Consider the following 21,553-nt stretch of genomic DNA (forward strand, 5'->3'; position numbering starts at 1 on the left):
CGGTAGTGAGAGTAGACTTATCGCGAACAGTGCGGCAGCTATCTTGAGCGTCTACTTTTTTCTATGTTTTTTAGGGACATGTACAGCCATTTGTTGTCTTACTTATTTCAATCTGCATTTATTTTGCACGCGATCACCGATTCTAAATACAGACTTCTATAATATACAAGACTGTTAACAGCGATATGACAACTGAAGCCAGGACGGTTAATTTACAATTGGACAGAATATACAGAGTGTCCTAGACCATCAGTACAGCCCTTTTCTTTCAAAAACTAAGTATTTTAGAGAAAAACGTTTTGAACAAAAATTGTATGATTTTGAGGGGAACATAAGATGGTGTCATTGGTTTGACCTTGGATAGCATCGTTAAGGTCAAGTCAAGGACACCTTTAATTTCTTAAATGGAACCTCCTATTTTTTATTGCATATTCTTATAGCTTATGTCGAGAGCTTTCCAAAACACTATCCCAGTCAGCCAGGTCTGTTCTAACAGATATTGCCAAGTGCTTGCTATAAATTATTATCAGCAAAAAGGCTACAAATTTGGTACAAGAGTTGCTATTACCGATTAAGCTGGCAGATTGCCGGCAAGAATCAAGCAAAGCTTGCTAACATAACTACACAGCAAATTGGCGGCAGAAACCGAGCAAAGCTTGCTGACATGACTGACATCAGATTGTCGGCAAAAACTGAGCAGGATCTAGAGTGCGCAATCTGATGGCAAATTGGCAGCAAAAACCGAACAAAATCTGCAGCTTATTACAAAGTATTATAAAATAGTTCAGTCGCTTATCGCTATGCGGCGAGTTATTCATTATCTATACCCGTATTCAAATTCTTGTCATGAGTGTATATAAAGCCTACAAAATGCTAATAATATTATAATATATATATTTCTATCAGTTCAATTTTTGACACAATTCTTATACAGGAAATTCAGATATTGAATTGATTTTTGGCAAATCGGACAGATAATTGTTCGATTTTCACTTATTCAAATAATTTCTGTCCAAAAAGATCTTTAATTTTATAAATTAAGTTATTTGAATTTACCTATATGTTTTAACATATTAATATATGATTTTATATAATGTCTAATTATCTAATGATCATTTTATGACCAAAACTTATCATTATTTTGTTACTTAGGGTTAAGGCTTTAAATCTATTTATAAATATACTTTTATATGAATGGCCAAAAGCTGCAGAATTTGTTCGGTTTTTGCTGACAATCTGCTATCAGATTGTCTGGCGCAGATCTTGCTCGATTTTTGCCATCAATTTGACGTCGAATCATGTCAAGCTTTGCTCGGTTTTTGCCGTCAATTTGCTGTCAGGTTATGTCAACAAGTTTTGTCACCAAAACACAAGCTTAATGCGGACACAGATGGCACTGGATTTGTTACCAAGTTTTGAGCGAATTTGATGCCAATTTGGCAACAATTTGTTATCAAATTGTTTACTGGGTTGCCACCAATTGTGGACGTAGTTGATGTCAATCCACTGTAATATTTTAACCAAATCTGCTGACAATCTGTCGGTAAATTGCTAGTATTTTGCTTACCGGACAATTAAAAAACACATTTAAGCTTAAAAAATCTAAATATATTAACATTAATAATTTAGTATATGTATAAAAGTAATAACTCTAAAAATAATAATAATAATTAACATATGTAGCAACAATATATTTTATTTAGTAAAATAATTTACAAGAATGATTGAATAATTAATAAAGTATTAAGATAAGCTGTTTTTTCAATAGAAAAAAAATATATTTTGTGCATATTTTTAACCATTGTTGAAAGCAAAATTCGATAATATATACAAAAAGTGTGAGCAAGTTATAAATTTTTCAATTCTTGAAGTCAATTTTCTTACAGAAAAAACCTTATATGAAAAATTTTACTTTATACTTTATCGATTTATTTTTGCATGAGTAATGACCTCTTTTTTGGTGTTGTGTATTTTGATCTATCTTACATTTTATATTATCTGCCTTTATAAATTAGAAATCTTTATTTAAGTTTGCATACATGAATATATACAGAAATAGATTGTCTAAATTGAGAAATTTGATTATAAATATTATTACTCTATGTAATTTGTAAAACAAAATTCATTATTTGTATTATGATCACAATTTTCTCACATACATATATATATATATATATATATATATATATATATATATATATATATATATATATATCACAATCATCAATAAATATATAATACCTTTATATATTAATTCATGGATTACAGATAACAATACATTAATGCATTTCTAACTATTTTTAATGGTCTGATATATTTCAAAATATAATATAACCAAACTTAATCATTTGTTAAATTAAAAAATAATTTTTATTTACGAAATTATGATACTTTTTAACAAGTTTCTGCACAAATTTCTTTATTATTGATGAACTTTTTTATGTAATTTGGGTGTAGGAAACATCTTGACAAGAGTAATAAAGTGGGCAATTAAGTATCCAAGCAGTGCACCGATTATGCAAGGAATTGGCCAAGCTTGCCAAGGACGATCCCAATCCAAAGGATTCACGATAGCACCTAGCCATGTGCCCAATATTGTCGCTTGTATATTGGTCCTTAAAGCATTTGCAAGGATACTGTTCTTTTGAAAATAAGCTCCTATTAAGACATCCAATGTATTATCCACTCCTAAATGCAGACTAGTAGCGACAAAAGTTAAAATAATCAATGTGATTACAAGCATTGTTGTTTCTTCGTGATCACTCAGTACAGGTGCACCAAACAAGACAATCATTATATAATAAATTATTGACAATACAAATGCAGTGAGCAAGAACTTAAGGATCTCTCTCAGATTCTTTGTCCAGGATTTCTTGGCTTTTGGCGAATTTCGTTGTTCAATTTTAATAATAACAGGTGCTTCTATTTGAAGCATAGGAAACAGTAATTTTATCACTTCTGCGAACATTAGTATCAGTAATACGGGTAAAAATTTGTATTTACCAACACTGCATAAATTATCATTGAATTTCACTAATGTCAAGATTCCGGAAAGATAGATGCAAGTGAAGGAACAATAAGACAGTAATAATCTCTGTTCCGTCTTGTTTCCAATACCCATTTGGCTGCAACGTTCATGTAATTTATTAGAGGATTAATCCTTGTTCGGACTTCGTAGTCTACGACTTTTTTTATATAAAGAATGTTTTCAACTTGAAAAAAAATTACAACAAAACTGCATAGGTTATATCAGAGAGTAGAGTCCTATACATAGACACGGTGTTGTGAGACAGGCAGTGTTATGAGATGGGCCGGGTTTTCTCGCGCATGCGCGGCCATGATAACCATTAGCAACGACGTATCTATCTGCAGTAATGACAAGGTTATTAAATATTTTTTATTGTAACAGATATAAAAAATTAAAAAAGAAACCGATTAGCTAACGATATAGTCTCTTCAATTTGTATAGTTTGGTCTAGTTTTTAAGCTCAAAATATTAACTGTACTTATTTCGAAATTGATTCAAGACATTTAGAACTGCATAATGGATTAAATTTATATGGAGAAAAATGCAAATCTGATAGTCTTTAATATATTTTTGCTTATTTATTTTGCTTTTTTTCTTTACTCTTGCATAATAATTTTTCTCTTCCATCCCATCCGCCTCTCGAATTATCATCACGGGTGATTTTAATGCTCACCACGATATTTGGGGTTGTGCGTCCCCTGACTCTGTCGGTAAAGCTCTTCTTGATTCCGCATTGGACCACTCTGTCTATCCCTTAAATGATGGCATTTTTACGTATCCCGTCCAAATCAGATTCCTTCAGCGATCGACTTAACTTTTGCTTCCTCAGATCTATTCCCTTCACGTTCATGGACATCTTTCGATGATTCGCTAAACAGCGATCATATTCCAACGATTATTTCACTCTCTAATCCTGTCAAATGCCGCTCTTTCTTTTCGCATAAACTTAATACCTCACGTATCAATTGGAAACAATTTACACTCTCTTTGTTAAACCAGCACCCCAGCTTCTCACTCAACTCAACCAGGATAGCATCTCATCTTTAGACAAATACGATTCTATTATAACTGTCATTAAAAATACCATTCTCTCGCTCACTCCACTTCCAACATGTAATCACACACAATGTAAGAAATGTAAGAAATTTACATCTCCTCCGGCCCTATGGTGGAACGAGGAGTGTTCTGAAGCAAAAAGGAAGCAAGCCCTTAAACAATCTAGAAATCATGTCTGTCTTGATAATCTCATTCTCCTTAAAAGACAGGAGGCTGTTTCTAGACGAGTTTTACGCTCTGCCAAACGCAGTGGTTGGAGGGAATACTGTGAATCTTTGGGGCCCTTCACACCCATATTGCAAATCTGGAAAGTCATCAAGAGATTTAAGAACAGATTTCTCAATCCAATTTCAGTATACCTGCAGACATGCTGAATCAAATCAACTCTCTATGTCCTTCCTCCTGCCTTCACGAACAGAGAATCCTCTCTGTCACTAGTTCTAATGATTATGCGTGTAAATATTTTGACTCTCCATTTAAAGAGAAGGAACTTCTGTATATTATTCACTCTCTTAAAAAAAGATCTTCACCCGGCATCGACCAAATCGATCACCGTATTATCTCTCGTCTTCCTCACAAATATCACTTACTCCTATTTGCAACTTTTAATCAAATATTTTTTACGGGCCTCTTCCCTGACGCTTGGAGGCATTCTCTTGTTTTCTTTATTCCCAAATCTACTCCGGGAAAGTATAGACCCATTTCCCTCACCTCTTGCTGCTTAAAATTGCTTGAGAAACTAATCCTGCTGAGACTGGATTGATGGTTGGAACACAACCTCAAACTTCCTAACTCTCAATTCGGATTCAGGAAGTTCAGATCCTGCCAGGATAATCTCTCCTCTTTGATCACTGAAGTTCATGGTGGCTTCTCCAAAGGAAATTCCACAGCCTGTTTGTTCTTGGATTTATCCAATGCATTCGACGATGTTATCCCGAGCATTTTAATGAATGATCTTGATGAGATCGGCTTACCTCCAATCTTACGCCAATTCATCTACAACCTTATCAGCTTCAGAAATATGCAGTTCTGCATCAATAGAGAGCTTACCGACGAGTTTCACTCCTACAAAGGAATCCCTCAGGGATCCATTCTTAGTCCGACACTATTTAATATCTATATCTCTAAGCTCAGATCTAGTATGGACAGGAGCTGCGAACTTATTCAATTCGCGGACGACATAGCTATTTTTCATACCTCCCCACAAATACACGATTCCATCTCTAAAATTGAAACAGCCGCTAAACGCGCATGCGGTTATCTCACAACTAAAGGCTTGACAGTTTCTCTCACCAAGTCTTCACTCGTTGTTTTTACGAAAAACCGTGTGGATCCACTCTCTTTCTCTATAAAAATCTTAAATAATCACATACCATCGACTTACTCGTGCAGATTCTTGGGCATACATCTTGACTGTCGTCTTTCGGGAAGGGAACACTCGAGGTTCCTGGTGAGGAGGTGCTCTAAACTGATCAACATCCTGAGTATGTTGAGAGGTACCTGCTGGAGAGCTTCCCCTCAGCTCTTACTCAACATTTACAGAGCGTTAATTAGGAGAGTAGTGATACTGGGCCGGTTCTAAGCCAGGTCCTCTGAGGGGGGTGAGGGGCGAGGGGAAACCGGCGCGGGGGTATGACGTCACGGGGGTGGGAATGACGTCAGGGGGGGATGGGTATGACGTCACGGGGGTATGACATCACGGGGGTGGGAATGACGTCATGGGGGTGGAAATGACGTCACGTGGGGGTGACCGCGGCGGAACGGTAGGCGCGGGGTCCGCGGAGAGGGGAAGGGGGACCGCGGCGGAACGGTAGGTGCGGGGGTCGCGGAAAGGGGGAGGGGACCGCGGCGGAACGGTAGGCGCGGGGTCCGCGATGAGGGGGAGGGGACCGCGGCGGAACGGTAGGCGCAGGGTCCGCGGTGAGGGGGAGGGGGAACGCTGCGGAACGGTAGGTGCGGGGGCCGCGGGGAAGAGGGAACGCGAAGGTACGATGCCGCGAGTAAGTGTGACAGAGATAGCGCGAGGCGTGCATGTAGGAAAAGGCATTGTCTCAAACATTTTAGAGTAGGAGATGTATCACTTACGAAGAACGCTTACTCTCAGCTCTTGATAACAAAACAAAAGTTAGCATGTTTCCACGAGCAAATATCTAAAGTCTTTTAAATATGAATAATATATTATTATAATATGTAACCACTATCGAACGGCAATCGAATGGCTATGAACGGCTATTGAACGGCTATCGAACAGCTTTGAACGACTATCGAACGGCTATCGAACGGCTTTGAACGGTTATAGAACGACAATCGAACAGCTATTGAACGACTATTGAACGGCTAACGAACGACAATTAAACGACAAAACAATTATTTATACACCATTCAAATATTTAAAGTCTATGTGCATGTACTGAAATGTAACATTCATAGCCTGATAAGGTGGGTGACGCTGCTATCTAACGTCACATACTGAAATTTAATACTCGCATACTGGGATATGAAAGAGGAAAAGGGAAGAATAAAAGAGAATAAAATATATTTTAACAATAGTTTATTCTAAATAATGTTTGGGCAAATCTTTATGATGATTCGTCCACCAATTGAAAATTTTAAATACATTTTGTAAAGCGCAATTTTTTAAATGTTTTTCACAGCGCATAGTATTAGTAACATCTAGCTTATTTAACGAAGTGATATCTTCATAGTCCGCATCCAAGGTCTCAATAATAACGTCGTTTCTCGCATCATCGTCAAGTATATCGACCAGCCATTCTCGTTTTTCGCATCCTTTAACGTACACGATAGAAGATGCTCCATCTTCCTCTTCCGTCGCGCCCATCACAGCTCTCGTAATCAAACGCCTAGCGAAGCTGTATGGAACGTTTCCATCCTCCCATTGAAGTCCATGGTGATGTCCGATTAACCATGAAGCTTGGCATCTCTCAGATTTTGTAAGCGCACGTCATGGTAGGGGACTTGCAAAAAAGTAATGAGAGAGAACAGATCCATTTCTCAATATCGCTACTTCCTTCACGACAAAGTTTCTCCCGATAATGAATCCCTGCAGATCCACAAACGTTGGCGCGATAATGCTGATAATATTACCGTACAATTGCAAGAACGATGTACGACTGTTGCCGATCGTCAAAATCTCAATCTTTTTATATTTTGACATTGGAGGGGATATTTGCTGATTTAGGTAATTTTACGAACTACGTTGGTCAATGGGCAATATTCGACAACGCGATCGTGCAAGATGAGACAATAGGCGGTAGTATTTGTCGGTATATCCTCCTTGCACTCAAACTCTAATCTCACGTCCACGGTGGAATTTTTGACAGACTCGTTTTGTCGCGAGCAATCGATAACCGCGAGAGGACCGCAATGTAGAAATTTTGAAATGTTTAATAGCACATCATCATTATCACACCCGTAATAACATTTGCGAAAACGAGAGTACATATCAAACAAGAGGGCGAATCTATTTTTATCGAAATCTAAATTCAAATCATCGTAGGGATAAAATTCCGAGTTTAGATAGAGTTTAACGTTGGTCAATTTGCAGTCGTCGAATGTAGTAATATCTTTTGACACAGCATTTTTTCTACCAGTCTGCAGCGCAAAGATCACGTATCGCGGCTTCTCCAGCTGAGAGGCGGCTTTCACGGTCCACGAATGCTTGGTCGTATTATGCAATAGAGGAAATTCGTATAGATCCCAAGAGCGAAAACTGATATTCAAGTATCGCCCGCTTTCCAACGCGCGCAGCAAGAATAGTTTATTGATCTCGCTCAATATTACATGTGGCATACGCCATTGTATCTTGAATAATTCGATATCAGCTTCAGTCGAAGCATGTCCAAATATGCAATTGTTGTCGTTGCGCGAACTCAGAATTAATTCGTGACGAGCGTTGATCACAATTCGCTTATAATCTTCGCAAAAACCCAATAGTATATTTAGCGGCACGCAAAAATTGAAGTAAGATTCAACAGCATTATGTGACATATTCCACGCAGCATTCCCCAAGATTTTATCTTTCTCGGTTGTTAGAGAGATATAGTTTTTAATCGTGGAAGTTATTCCAACGTTTCTGTTGCGGTCAATCTCCACACCGTCGAGTTCATATCGAAGTTCATCAAACATAAACGCGACACAATTGTTTCCCAATACCACTCTTCCCTCTTCAGCTATTTTACGCACCATCAACTTTCCTTCGACATATAGAAAACTTTCACATGGTAACGTGTACAAATCTTGATGCTGTATCGGTATCCGTATCTCGTCGCTATATCCAAGCGTTGTGTTGGCGTATGGATTGTACGTATGAGTCTCAATCTTGATGATACAGTCGTCAAAGATCTGCTCATCTCCGATATTCAAGATGTCAATCATATTGTTATGTATTTCGTACGACGAATCCCAATGATTTTAAAAACTCGCGATTCAACGCGCTGAGCTTCTTTTTAGCGTAACCAGATATCTGATTATTGTCACACGATACAGCAGTCACTCGCCTTCTCGCAAAAATATTGTCCCTTGCAAAGATATTGTCTCTCGTGTGCTCCGTGCTTCCGTTCAACACAAGCATTTCATTTGTCAAAAGCTTTATTTTTGCCGCCGCCGTATATGCAATCTTACGGTAATTTCCTCTCCTCGAAAATCGAGCAAATGTCCTTCTTGATCAACAATGCGTATCGTTAAATCAGTAATGCTCCGTGCGACGATCGGTAGATAAATGATCTGTGCTGGCGTTTCCGATATTTTATATCCTGGCGGCACGCTCGGTGAAAATTCATGTATCGTGTGTACGCGCTTGTCATTGCTGTACGCGCCAGTGGTTACGCTGCATTCTATACGAATAATATTTACGCTAATAATATTTATTGGTACATCCGATTCGTGCCATTTCCGAGGCTGTAATATACGATTCGACGAGAATCCCAACAACGATCCAACGTTGCTCGGTTTACTAAAATTTATTCTATAGACACATTTGATTTCACTTTTTAGCGTATTATGATTAGCGCGAAGCGTTATTGGATATTCATCGTGTTCTTCGTCATCAACAATATCGTTGGAATCAACTACGCGTCGATGTCGTAAAATTGCACGTCGGAGATATTCGTTTATAGCGTGTAATTCGTACGATCCCTCGGGAATCGTAATTTCCTTATCGTCGTTATCAAAATAAAATTTATTATTCCAAGAATTTACATTCGATATCGTATGATACGTTTCAAAGTCCGTTAAACCAAGCTCGTAATCGCCATCGTCTAAATCTATAGCCGGAAAGTAACTTACAGCAAGCGCGCTACTCTTGCCGGTCAACGTAAGTGTAAGTGACATGCTGGAAAACTGTCAAACGAATACTGAGTCGCGATGGTGAATTGTCAGGCTTTAAATTTATATCGATCATCGACCGTTTGAAGAAATCCAAGACACAATTGTCCACAAATACTTTGATTATAATTTTGATAGGCCGTGTGATTGTATTCTATATTTGCAACATTCTGTCCAAAATATCGCACTAATTCCTTGGGCGGTCGCAGATTTCCAAAACTATCGAAATATACTACACGATCTCCCCTCTTTGCATACGCAACCCAATGAGTACCGGAACCATCGACGTCATCCAAATTGACATACCGCTCTCATTTCGTCGTACACCGTTTATCGGTAAATTATTGCGCATGAAAACACCTTTAAAAAATTGTATACACCCAGATAGCAATTTGTTAACAAATTGTCGCCAAATTGGCATCAAATTCGCTCAAAACTTGGTAACAAATCCAGTGCCATCTGTGTCCGCATTAAGCTTGTGTTTTGGTGACAAAGCTTGTTGACATAACCTGACAGCAAATTGACGGCAAAAACCGAGCAAAGCTTGACATGATTTGACGCCAAATTGATGGCAAAAATCGACCAAGATCTGCGCAAGACAATCTGATAGCAGATTGTCAGCAAAAACCGAACAAATTCTGCAGCTTTTGGCCATTCATATAAAAGTATATATTTAAATAGATTTAAAGCCTTAACCCTAAGTAACAAAATGATGATAAGTTTTGGTCATAAAATGACCATTAGATAATTAGACATTATATAAAATCATATATTAATATGTTAAAACATATAAATAAATTCAAATAACTTAATTTGTAAAATTAAGGATCTTTTTGGACAGAAATTGTTTTGAATAAGTGAAAATCGAACAATTATCTGTCCGATTTGCCAAAAATCAATTCAATATCTGAATTTCCTGTATAAGAATTATGTCAAAAATTGAACTGATAGAAATATATATATTATAATATTATTAGCATTTTGTAGGCTTTATATACACTCATGACAAGAATTTGAATACGGGTATAGATAATGAATAACGCGCCGCATAGCGATAAGCGACTGAACTATTTTATAATACTTTGTAATAAGCTGCAGATTTTGTTCGGTTTTTGCTGCCAATTTGCCATCAAATTGCGCACTCTAGATCCTGCTCAGTTTTTGCCGACAATCTGATGTCAGTCATGTCAGCAAGCTTTGCTCGGTTTCTGCTGCCAATTTGCTGTGTAGTTATGTTAGCAAGCTTTGCTTGATTTTTGCCGGCAATCTGCCAGCTTAATCGGTAATAACAACTCTTGTACCAAATTTGTAGCCTTTTTGCTGACAATAATTTGTAGCAAGCACTTGGCAATATCTGTTAGAACAGACCTGGCTGACTGGGCACATACGTCTTGCAAGCTGTTCCAATTGTACATTAGTTGTTACATCGGCAGGCATTTTTATTTTGACATTTTTTTTTCTTGGCTGCTGTTGAGAACCCTCGTCCACGCTTGTATGGAGCGAGATAAAGTCCGTGACCTTCCATGACGCGATTATGACGCTGCATTTCTTCGAGCTGACGTTGCGTCGCCTTGCTATCGTTCACCGCCTTCGCGATTCCCGCAGCTCCGCCAGCCAACGAACCGAGAACTCCCAATAATGGTAAAATTGGTAAGATACCACCGCGCTTCGCTATAGGAAGTATTCGTTTTTTCGCAGTCTTTTTCTTCATCGATGATTTTTTTGTTTTCAGCCCCATACCGAATTTTGTCTTTGCCTTCATAGCCGCCCAAACAGCTGTAGCGGCTGCTCTTTCGCCAAGAGTCGAATCTCTCGCGGTAATACGCGTTCGCGCTTTCGTGGCGAGTATATTATCCGCAACGTGTCGTTGACCAAGATCGTTGCTTCGGGAATAAGCTATGTCGCGCTCGCGACACGCGGCATCCAATGGATTGATACCTCGATCGCCTCTAGCCAATCGTGTTTCTAAATGAGTTCCTGGTCCGCAAAACTGATAGCCTGGAATATGTAATTCGATAGGAAGTGCGTTTATCGCACGATTTAACAAACCGCTACCTCTTATAATTTTTGCTGACATTTGTCACAATTTTTTATTAACGGTGTTGGACCGTCGAAATGTGTTTGCTGCCACGACAAATTATAATGTCGCGTGCATCGACGATACTGTTGAACCTCTGAGTCAGCTTTTATATGTTCGGGAAGCTTGTCCCACAATTGTTCCACGTAGCTACCAAAGTCTCGCAGTAAAACAATCTTGGAGATAATCTGTAACTGCTCGGTGGTAAGTTCGAGAATATCGCTGTCAACCGATAGAAGAAGAAACATTTTTGAGACTGAGCGGTTTCGATTCGGTGCGCCTCTATAAATAGGGCCCCGATGACTCATTTTCCAAAATCTGATTTGAGATTCGCGAGAGCAAACATGCGGTTCGCGCGACAAGCGACGATAATCAAAGTGATAAATTTTGACGATAAAACACGAGTAATGTCCGAGAAAGAAATACGCAAGCATGGAAACATGCTGCCGACTACTATACGCGGTATCATTTGCGGTCCTTCGAATTGCGGTAAGACTAACGTGTTGATAAGTTTGATAGAAAGTCCACACGGTGTACATTTCGAGAATGTGTACGTATATTCGAAATCGCTTCAACAACCGAAATATCGATACTTGGAAAATTTGCTATTATCGATCGATGAAATTGGCTATTTTACATTCTCTAATAATAGTGACGTTATTCCACCGAGCGAGGCGCTTCCGAATTTCATTTTTATCTTTGACGACGTGGCGTGCGATAAGCAAGATACGATAAGAGAGTACTTTGCAATGGGTCGACACTCGAGCGTCGACTGTTTCTATCTTTGTCAAACGTATGCCAAGATACCCAAGCATCTTATACGGGACAATGCAAATTTACTGATTTTATTTAAACAAGATGGTACAAACTTGAAACATGTATACAACGATCATGTAAATACTGACATGTCTTACGGCGATTTTCGCGCATTCTGTCAGAAATGTTGGCAACACAAGTATGGATTTGTAGTGATTGATAAAGACAATTTACAGACTAATGGAAGATATCGAAAAGGATTTAACGATTTTGCAATACCGTAAAGTGGTTAGTCGCTATCGATATATCGATCGAGCAACGTCTAAAAATTTTCGTCCAAGCGCAACATGACGATGACGATTGACAGTGACGATCGTGAGAAAATTGCGAGAGAGATTGTAAAAACGAGCGAATCAATCCGCAAAAAATATCGTTCTTTAAAAACCGGTCAAATGGAGGAAGACGTCGCATTGGAGAGGCACTTTAAACCAATTATCGAACCTCTAAAACAACTTGTCGAAAATACAATCAATGTGGAATCTAATGAAGCGAAAATCGAACCATCGAGTATGCTCAAAGACAAGCATCTGAAAAAAGAGTCTGGAACAAAGCGAACAAGGTCAAATATATCATTGAACGATTCGCTAATAACTTCTACTCCAAATCAATCGAAACGTAAGCGAATGAAACAATTATCGAATGTGATAACTTCTACTCCCATAAAAGATGTACAATCGAGTCAAATATTGCACGAAAGATCGTCTCCGTATCTGGAAGAAGTTTTCGAAACCACGCCTGAAACGCTTGTGACATCGGTTCAACATCTGCTACAAACGTCCGAGGGTCAAAATACATTGCGCACACATCTGGGTTCACTAGGGCAAAAATATGTTGGAGCAATTTTGAGTCAAGATAAAAATAACAGTATGGATTATGTTTACGGTGTTAAATTTTGCAACGAAGGAATGATGCTTGGTGATCAAATTTTTGATGTGGATAAAGATGACAATATAATTATCGGTGGAATAAGATACATGGGAACACCAAGTCTCTATGAGTTGATTTCCAAGAGAATACCCGACGGTGACGTATACAATGACGATGATAAAATTAAATACAAAAATATATTACTGGCAACAAATGCACATAGACGTGGCAATAATATGCGTAATCCAGTGTTAAGTAACAAGGGATACAAGTATAAAAATATAATAGCACCATTAATCTCTATTAAAAAAGCTGGAAGAGGTATAAACATACCGCGCGCTATGACGTTAAACGATAATAAGATCGATTACATGCATTGGAATGATCCCAACGAGTTGGTTGATCGCTTGCGATTGCTGGAAGCTTCGCGTCAAGCCGGCAACAATGCCCACGACAATGAAATATTATCAATTATCGAGGAACTTTACGAAGCTGGCCTTATTATAAATTAATCTGTGCGTCGGCGAAACGAGTCAGTCTGTCATTATTGTTTGTATCGAAATGTCGATTAATAAATTTGGATTATCGTTGGGAACACCAAACAACTCATACTATCAATGGAATGGATTACTAAGAAATTATGTGCGCGATAACGCTCTGTGTCAGACAGCTTCCGGCTTTGACGCAAGGTCGCGCAAGATACGACGCGTAGTGCAAGGAAGATGATACTGATGCAGCAAACAAACAGTACGTGGAAATACGTGTCAAGCTTTTGGAAGACAGACAGGAAGAACTTGAGAAAAAAATAATCACGCTCGAGACGAATGTGCAAACGCTGCAAATAATGATGGATGAGATGCAGAAAATGCTTCGGTATGCAATTCACGCGCAGACAACATCTAATTCAGCGCAGGAGAAGAAAGATATATAAAGAATATATGTGGAGGAATTATCTCATTATTGCAAATTATGCCTCGATCAAATATGTCGCAAAAGACCTCTGAAAAACAGCTGCTCGTGGAAGAATTGCATGCTCCAGCGAGAAAAAATTTCCCACGTAGACGTGTCATAGTACGCGGATACGACGATCTGTGGCAGGCGGACGTGGTCGAGATGCGTCTGTATGCACGATTCAACAAAGGCTACAACTATATACTCACAGTTATCGATGTGTTGAGCAAGTATGCGTGGGCTGTACCGCTCAAGAGTAAGAGTGGAAACGAGACGGCTGATGCTATCGCAAAGATAATTCGAGACGATGGAAGATGTCCGAAAAATTTTCAAACCGACAGAGGAAAAGAATTTTACAATGCAAATGTACAGAAACTCGTGAAGAAACACAGCATTAATCATTATTCGACATACTCTATCATGAAAGCCTCGGTCATGGAACGATTCAACCGAACGTTAAAGAGCAATATGTGGAAAATGTTTACGTTTAATGGAAATTACAAGTGGATCGACGCGTTATCCCGACTCGTTAGAGAGTACAATGCGCGAAAACATCGCACTATCGGCATGAGACCTATCGATGTTACCACCGCGATCGCCGATAAACTTTTAAATACGGTATACAATGTAAAGATTGCGGCACCGGCAAGATTCAAAGTAAGCGATCCGGTACGCGTGAGTAAATTCAAGACCATTTTTGACAAAGGTTATACGCCAAATTGGTCGACCGAAGTGTTTAAGATCGTTAAAGTGCAGAAAACTAATCCCGTGACCTATATACTCAAAGATTCGCGCGGAAATGCCGTCGCCGGCGGATTTTACGAATATGAGTTGCCAACGCGTTGCGAATCCCGACATACATCTCGTGGAAAAGGTAATACGCAAAAAGGATGACGAGGTTTATGTGAAATGGCTGGGATTTGATGCAACGCACAATTCTTGGACACATAAAAATAATATATTATAAATATGTTAACAATAATACATAATATTAAAGATATTTTACAAATATATAAACAAAATTGTACACTTTATAAAATATACATATAATTTACAATAAATATACATATAATTTTAATTTACAATAAATATACGTAATATTTTATTTACAATAAATATACATGATTTTTATTTACAACGGTATTTTGTAATGTCCCCACGGTAGCGTGTCGGTGGTTTCGACAATTATATTTAATGAATTTTATTTATGTTTATTTAAACAAATAAATATTTTTATTTTTTGTATTTTTTGTAAGAATACTGGTGAGGTTTTTGGCAGTTTTCCTTACCCTTGCAACAAATGTTGGTATTCTCCGAGATTCTGCCAAAAATAAAATTTTACTTTTGTTTATATTAAAATGTTTTTTAATTAATTATTTTATTACCCTTTCCTTTTTCAGTTTATTTATATTTTATTTATAATATATATGTGTTTATTTGAATATTTAATATTTTTATAATAGATGTTTAACAATTATTAGATATTTTTGTGCGGGTGATTAATGGTACTTCTTTTTGGTCAACTTAAGCACTGTACTGATACCGCGTTTGTCACGCATGCGCGAAAAAACCCGGCCCGAACAACAACACTGGTCGGGATCCGGGGCTCGTGAAAGGGTATCGAGAGACGAACGATAGATGCGTTAGGTAAAATATAATTTATTGCGTTTAAATATGTGTGTATACAGAGTGAGTGTGTGTGTAACTATTGTAGGTGTTGGTGTGAGCGCTAGTGTGTGAGTAAGTGATAAGCGAGCGAATGCGTGTGCGAACGTGTAATATCTGCGTGGGATTTACAATATATCGAAAGTATGTGGGTGTGATCGTGTGTATGCAGCCAAACGCCCTCGTGTATGTGTGAGTGTCGGTCGCGGTGCATCCGAATTACATGCACGGATTCACGGATACACGGTGCGGAGCGCGATTTCGGCGATTCGTAAATATATCGGTTACGAGAGCGGATTTAGATTTCGGCAGGGGCCGCTAACTACCGGGCGGTAATTTCGGTCGGCTCGGTGGGCGGTCCTTAAACGTGTCGGTATTGATCTGATTGCGTCGATCGATGTCGCGGCCGGGTTAGATCCTCCCCCTTGAGCGGGACTTAGCGCGCCGTATTAATGGCGGGTCCGATCGCGGTAATGGCGGTCGCGGAATTACCGCGAGTTCGCGGATATCGCGGTATGGTTTCGTCGGGGATGATTTTCCCGTAGAATGCAGGAGTGCAACGACCGACGGGAATACCCGTCAATGGCAGGGAACTCCCTACCACTGGATGATCGCCGTTGCACGCAGGTGGACGGATGCGTGTGAGGTGTCGAGAACTCCCGACGGAGGCTGAGTACGCCCAACCTCGTGTCCCTCGGTCGCAGAGATGTTTAAAGGATCGCTCTTAGAGATGCCGCAAACTCTCGGCGGAGGCTGGGTACTCCCAACCCCGTTTTCTCTCTCTTCGAGCGTGTGTTAGGATCGTTCTGGATTCCAGGCGTCGTACTGACTCTGGCGGTTGCGGAAGATCTGGTCTCGATATGGAAAATGTGCCCTTATTTATACCGCTTTTTCCGGCGGGTGCGCGTGCGTAATATGCCTGATTGTTTTAAGGCATATTGTTTAAATTTGAACCGTCGCGCGCGACTCGGGTGGTTTCGGGAACGGTCGGTACGGTTACCCGAGCGCGGCGACGATTCCCGGTAAACAACGCGTCTTGACGGCGGTTATAAATTTGAACGCTTTTCTTTATATCTTAAAAATGGGCGCTCGGCGCCTCCGCATTATGCCCGACCGGTGTTTGTCGGGCGGCGGACTTCCGGCGGATCGACGGCCGGGTAACGGTGGAGGGATGCATCGTTACAAATTTATTAAATATATACGTACCGATCGCAGATATATTTCTTGTGTTCTTTTTTGCTCAATTGCGAGCTCACGAGGCGGGATAGATTCTTGATCACGCGAAATGTCCAACGTTGTTGTCTTTCACGTACAACAGATTGACGTGTTTGTCTTTTTTCAGCTCACTCAGACGTATCGGGACAATGTTCTTTTCCTCGATACTATATACATTGATTGAGATATTGTTGGCATGTTCGAATTTTTTAATTTGATTCACAGTCACTGGAAACTCAATGTCCTGGAGATTCAGCACTGTCGTGTAATGCGGGTACGAAGATTCCCGATAAACATGATCTTCAGTTGGATATAGAGCGGCGACCACAGACCACGCGAAACACGCATTGTCATTAGATTGCACGTTGATTACCGCTCTCTTCATCGTTATTTCTCGCGGTAATTTTATGTGGCATCCCGCGCGCAATGGATTATATTTATTTATATTTACATTTAAATCGAGTATTCGCGATAATGCCCACCTACTATCGCGTTCTTGAAATTCTTCGAGCGATGCTAGAGTGGGCTCGACAACGCGCCGCTCGTACCATTCGCGTAAATCGGATGTGCGAAAAAGTTCATAGTTTCTCGTATTGATACTTTTATTTGCGCGTTTATCACCCGTCACAAATTCACCATTGAACACTGTATTAATTTTCACATTAAAGCGTTTTTCAGCACATTTTGCACGTGTTCGAGCACAATGTCTTTGGCATCCTCGAAAAATTGGCGAGGCTCGATGTGATTAGGATTTATAACCACACCAGTCAATATGCGGCTCTCGAACGCCGTATCGATTTCTCGCCAAATCAATCCGTGTTGCCGCGTGCTGCATCCTGCACCCGCGTGTACAAAACGCGTGCGTAACGACTGCTTCAATCCCTCGAGTCGTGCGATTCGGGCAATCAGCGATTGTCGAATCCCAATCGATAATCGTGGAGGTTTGATTCGGCTTTACTCTTCCAATGATTCGATATATTCGTCGCATCGTTGCTCCCACGCAACGTACTCCTCTATCGAATTTACCCATGCAGATTGCTCGCGCAGAATTCGTTCGGCATTGTTTTCCGCCATATTTCCAAATTTATGCCAAAAATTTTTGCTAACAAGATGTGCTTATTAACAGCTATTGTCTCGGAACTCTATGCGAAAATACTGACAGGGTGTGCCTTTTTACCTCGATTTTATATTTTATCTTGATGTCTCTTTCCATTATGTGTATCTAAATCTTTACTTCGCGATTTGTCACGTACATTTTGGCTAATGTCGATTATTGCATTTTGTCGTCTAGAGATGATGTCAAATTCCAGGTGTATCGCAAAAGTTTCAAATTACATGCAGCTGCCCAATGTTACTGCAATTTAATCATGAGGATTATCCTTATATTTTAGAATTTTGTTATGTTTTGACACGCGCGTTTGAAATCTGATATCTATAGGCGATGTCATCGCGAAGCAGCCGCACATCGGCGCTTGCAAATTTTATATTACGTTGCATTTTTGTGCATTCGGCTAAATCTCACACCTGGTGATGATGTCATCGCGAAGCAGCCGTATATCGGCGCTTGAATGGAAGAATTGAAAAAAATATCGCGTCATCAATAATCCCCACCACATTGCAATTTTGAAACGCTAATACATATTTTAAATATGTTCAATACGTTCAGTATTGCATCGACCACTTGTGTGAAAAGTTCATATAAAAATGTATCCCACTGAAGGAAGCCGCATGAATTATTACGTTCCGATTCAAGATGCTGATGAAACTTCACCGTGTAAGAAGAAATGTAACAAGTAAGTTTTAATTAACTTGAAAAATTTTTATACTTTTTAAATATTTTTTATACTTTTTAAATATTTATATAAATAATATTGTTTTTACTCCCTAGCATTTCATCTGAGTCTCGTCGCGCGGTTCGTATACTCGGAAGACGATACGCCTTAACTCCGACGTCGTACAAATATTTGGACATTGGAATAAACGTTGGAGCTGTATCTTGCGTGGAATTGGTTCTCGGCGATAATCGGGGCAATCAAATAATATTGCCCTTTGAAACGTGGAAATCGCTAATGCAGAAACGTGCGGACATTGAACGGCTTCTACAATCGGCTGAAATCCCATTGCGGATTCGAGATTTGACATTCGAAGTGGTTAAAATATCTGATTCGAATATTATAAAAATTGGATTATCAAATAATTCTTTATATATGAAACCGCCAACTCTATTCTATTTATTCGATTTTGAAAAATGTATAGATCATATGTATTACTGGTTATGCGAAAATACGCATATTGTAAATGAAAAATTCAAACAATTTGTAACTGTTTTACAACAGAATAATATCGCTAATGTATGCGACGCTACAAAAACTATACATGAAAGTGATATGTTTAATAGCGAATCGCTCATAGATTGCGAGTGATTGACATGTGCTGTAAATGATATTCTTCACGAGGCTTGTAATAAATAAGTGATTTTACTAATTATCTGTGAATTTAATTATTTATCCCATCCTTTATGTATGAATAAAACTGTGTAATAGATATGCACAGTCTACAAAACTTAAATCTTTCTCTCGACACACTCTGCTAAAGATGTAGAAAAAATGATGAGGTAGATGAGACGTGATACTCCAGTTAGAAGGAGACAAAAGATATGAAACTACAATATATAATTGAGAGGAGTGTGTAACGTTATAATACGCAACCGTCTTCATCCTTACGACGATCTTAACAATATGTGTTATGGCTGATCAAGAAGTTATTATTATTGAAGATGAGGATGTCATTCTCGAAGATGACAACTTGATGGAAATTGAGATTTTGTCGGACGATTCATCAGACGAAGACCGCATACTTTCTGAGGATTCCGATTACAATAGTGATTGCAGTAGTGTTATTACGGACATAAATCAACGTACTTTAAACCGAGTTGAAATAAATAGTTTAGGTGCGGTAAAAATGTGCGGTATATACTTTTATTATAAAAGTGAAGACAACAAAAAATTTTGCACATGCTGTTTTATGCGTATTTCAGATTTATTTTCGAATATTCGTGTTGTGCGAGAGCATGAAAGTGCAATTTATGAACTAATCCTGGGATCGTTTTGCAGAGAGTGTGGAAAACCGCTGTACCAGATAATGCCCTGCAATATGTGCCCAATTTGCACAGTATAAGCTGGACAAAACTTGTGTTGTGAAAAGACTTAAATAGGAAATATGGGGGCCTCCGAACATTTTGCGGAATTAGAACAATTTCTATGGGAGGATTTCATACAGGTGAACTCGGTGTGTGCATGTGAGTTATGGGAAAGAACATGCTTTAAATGTCTCGAGTGATTGGAAGAACAGTACCGTCACGAGATGTTACAACAGGGGCATGGAATTCAATCGCTGGCTAGCCGAATCGCGCGACTTGAAAGTTTAAGACATTCGTTACGCACAAAATACAAACCTTTAGATGTCCGTGTCCCAGCGCTATCGACAAACACTCCTGTCACTTCAATTGTACAAATGGTGCAAGGTCAAGCAATCGGTTTGAATAAATCTCGTACAATAGATCTGGATCATTGTCTGCGAGATCATTATATAGTGATGTCCAAGGATTGGGATTTTGATATATAAAAATGTAAGTATCTATGTAAAAAAATATTATATTAATATAAATTTAATTTTTAATATTTAATATTTTTCTGTTTCAGAAGGAGCGCCGCCTATATATATATTATTATTATTATTTTTATTATTATTATTTTTATTTTTATTTTAACACACACACACACACACATTGTAATATACACACAATTATGAAATAAACTTATTATTATTATAATTGTAATTAAAGTATCAATTATTTCTACACCTTCTTCTTTCCTTTTCCTACATGCATGCCTCGCGCTATCTCATCGGTACATGCATGCCTCGCGCTATCTCTCTTTATCTCTTTCTCCCGCGAACGTCATCCTTTTCCAACACCAATGCGGACGCTATCCTTCTCCCTCGTGCCTGTGATCGCCTCGCGCCGCCTCGCATATGCTCTCTCTCGCACCGCCTCGCGTATGCTCTCTCTCGCATCGCCTCGCGCTATCTCATCGGTACATGCATGCCTCGCGCTATCTCTCTTTATCTCTTTCTCCCGCGAACGTCATCCTTTTCCAACACCAATGCCACACCTACTCGCGGCATCGTACCTTCGCGTTCCCTCTTCCCCGCGGCCCCGCACCTACCATTCCGCCGCGGTCCCCCTTCCCCTCTCCGCGGCCCCCGCGCCTACCGTTCCGCCGCGGTCCCCCTTCCCCCTCTCCGCGGACCCCGCGCCAACCGTTCCGCCGCGGTCCCCTCCCCCTCTCCGCGGACCCCGCACCTACCGTTCCGCCGCGGTTCCCCTTCCCCTCTTCGCGGCCATCGCACCTACCGTTCCGCCGCGGTCCCCCTTCCCCCTCTCCGCGGACCCCGCGCCTACCGTTCCGCCGCGGTCCCCTCCCCCTCACCGCGGACCCCGCGCCTACCGTTCCGCCGCGGTCACCCCCGCGTGA

The 21,553-nt window shown here is 39.6% G+C and overlaps 2 protein-coding genes across 2 annotated transcripts; one reads left to right on the top strand and one right to left on the bottom strand.

The window, feature by feature from the left end:
• Positions 1 to 2,238: 2,238 nt before the first annotated feature.
• On the bottom strand, positions 2,239 to 3,268 carry Pig-f (phosphatidylinositol glycan anchor biosynthesis class F). The gene has a single exon (XM_070301427.1). The coding sequence runs from the start codon at positions 3,119 to 3,121 to the stop codon at positions 2,423 to 2,425; it is 699 nt and encodes a 232-aa protein (XP_070157528.1). The 5' UTR covers positions 3,122 to 3,268; the 3' UTR covers positions 2,239 to 2,422.
• A 9,339-nt stretch (positions 3,269 to 12,607) lies between these two features.
• On the top strand, positions 12,608 to 13,699 carry LOC138936459 (uncharacterized). Its single transcript, XM_070301879.1, has 2 exons — positions 12,608 to 12,778; positions 13,046 to 13,699. Exons 1-2 carry the CDS (start codon positions 12,608 to 12,610, stop codon positions 13,697 to 13,699), a joined length of 825 nt encoding a protein of 274 aa, XP_070157980.1.
• Positions 13,700 to 21,553: the final 7,854 nt, after the last annotated feature.

The sequence above is a fragment of the Polyergus mexicanus genome, unplaced genomic scaffold (assembly GCF_030449975.1).
Source record: "Polyergus mexicanus isolate NDT 795.1 unplaced genomic scaffold, iyPolMexi1.0 SCAF_9, whole genome shotgun sequence".
Lineage (NCBI taxonomy): Eukaryota > Metazoa > Arthropoda > Insecta > Hymenoptera > Formicidae > Polyergus > Polyergus mexicanus.

What these genes read in the sequence shown, in the direction of transcription:
- LOC138936459 (XM_070301879.1), top strand. Translation starts at nt 12,608, where the DNA reads ATGACGATGACGATTGACAGTGACGATCGTGAGAAAATTGCGAGAGAG. An exon ending in AACCTCTAAAACAACTTGTC is followed by an intron (nt 12,779 to 13,045) that starts GAAAATACAATC and finishes GAAGAAGTTTTC; the next exon opens with GAAACCACGCCTGAAACGCT.
- Pig-f (XM_070301427.1), bottom strand. Translation starts at nt 3,121, where the DNA reads ATGGGTATTGGAAACAAGACGGAACAGAGATTATTACTGTCTTATTGT.